Source organism: Eimeria tenella, genomic scaffold (genome assembly GCF_000499545.2).
Source record: "Eimeria tenella Houghton genomic scaffold, Eth_scaff3852, whole genome shotgun sequence".
Taxonomy (NCBI): Eukaryota; Apicomplexa; class Conoidasida; order Eucoccidiorida; family Eimeriidae; genus Eimeria; species Eimeria tenella.
In genome coordinates, this window is record NW_013544773.1 from 1 (window position 1) to 832 (window position 832).

The 832-nt window shown below is 61.9% G+C and overlaps 1 protein-coding gene across 1 annotated transcript; it reads left to right on the forward strand.

Annotated features, from left to right (window-relative positions):
* Positions 1-138: 138 nt before the first annotated feature.
* On the forward strand, positions 139-459 carry ETH_00043140 (uncharacterized protein; the record flags this gene model as incomplete). The annotated part of the gene is made up of 1 exon (XM_013379723.1): positions 139-459. The coding sequence occupies one exon, from the start codon at positions 139-141 to the stop codon at positions 457-459; it is 321 nt and encodes a 106-aa protein (XP_013235177.1).
* Positions 460-832: the final 373 nt, after the last annotated feature.

Consider the following 832-nt stretch of genomic DNA (forward strand, 5'->3'; position numbering starts at 1 on the left):
GCCCCCTTGGGGGCCCCCAAGGGGGCCCCCGCGGGGATCCCATTGGGGAGCCCATTGGGGTGCCCACTGGGGAGCCCATTGGGGAGCCCATTGGGGAGGCCATTGGGGAGGCCCACGGGGGCCCCCGCAGGTACCCCCATGGGGGCCCCTGTGGGGGGCCCCTCGGCATCATCCAACCCCAAAGGATCGGATTTGTCCCCAAGGCTCAGCATGTTGGTGGTGAGGAGGCCCCCCAGAACTGCAAGGGCCAGGGCTGAGATAGCAGCAAGGCCTACGCCTGCAGCGAAGCTGCGGCTGCGGCGGGGTGCTGCTGCTGCTGCTTCCGCTTCTGCTGCTGCTGCTGCTGCAGTGTCCACAGAGGAGACCACCGTGGCCTCCTCAGCCGCCAGCTGCGACGCGTCGCCAGCTGCTGCTGCACCCTCAGGCCCCTGCTCTGCTGCTGCTGCATCCGCAGCGTAGCCAGGGAAGGGAGAAGCCATTCCGGGAAAAAAAGAAGGAAAGGAAAACAAAGGAGGAAATGAAACGACAAATTAAAGGAAATCTGAGAACCAATCGCCGCGCAGAAACACCCCGGAGAGCAGCAGCAGCAGCTGCAGCACGCAGGGAGCAGCGAGAGGATGGAGCGAAGCACCACAGCAGCGGGGCAACAGCAGCAGCAGCAGCAGCAGCAGGGAGAGAGCAGCTCGAAATCAAGTGATCTATTCTGATTTTTGCTTATATGGACTCTTTTATTTGTTTTGATCCTCTCAAATCCAAATTTCAACTCTGGCGCTTAACTCAATCCGGGTGTACGTACACCCCAGCGCCTCCCCGCCCCGCTCAGCAGCTCCTC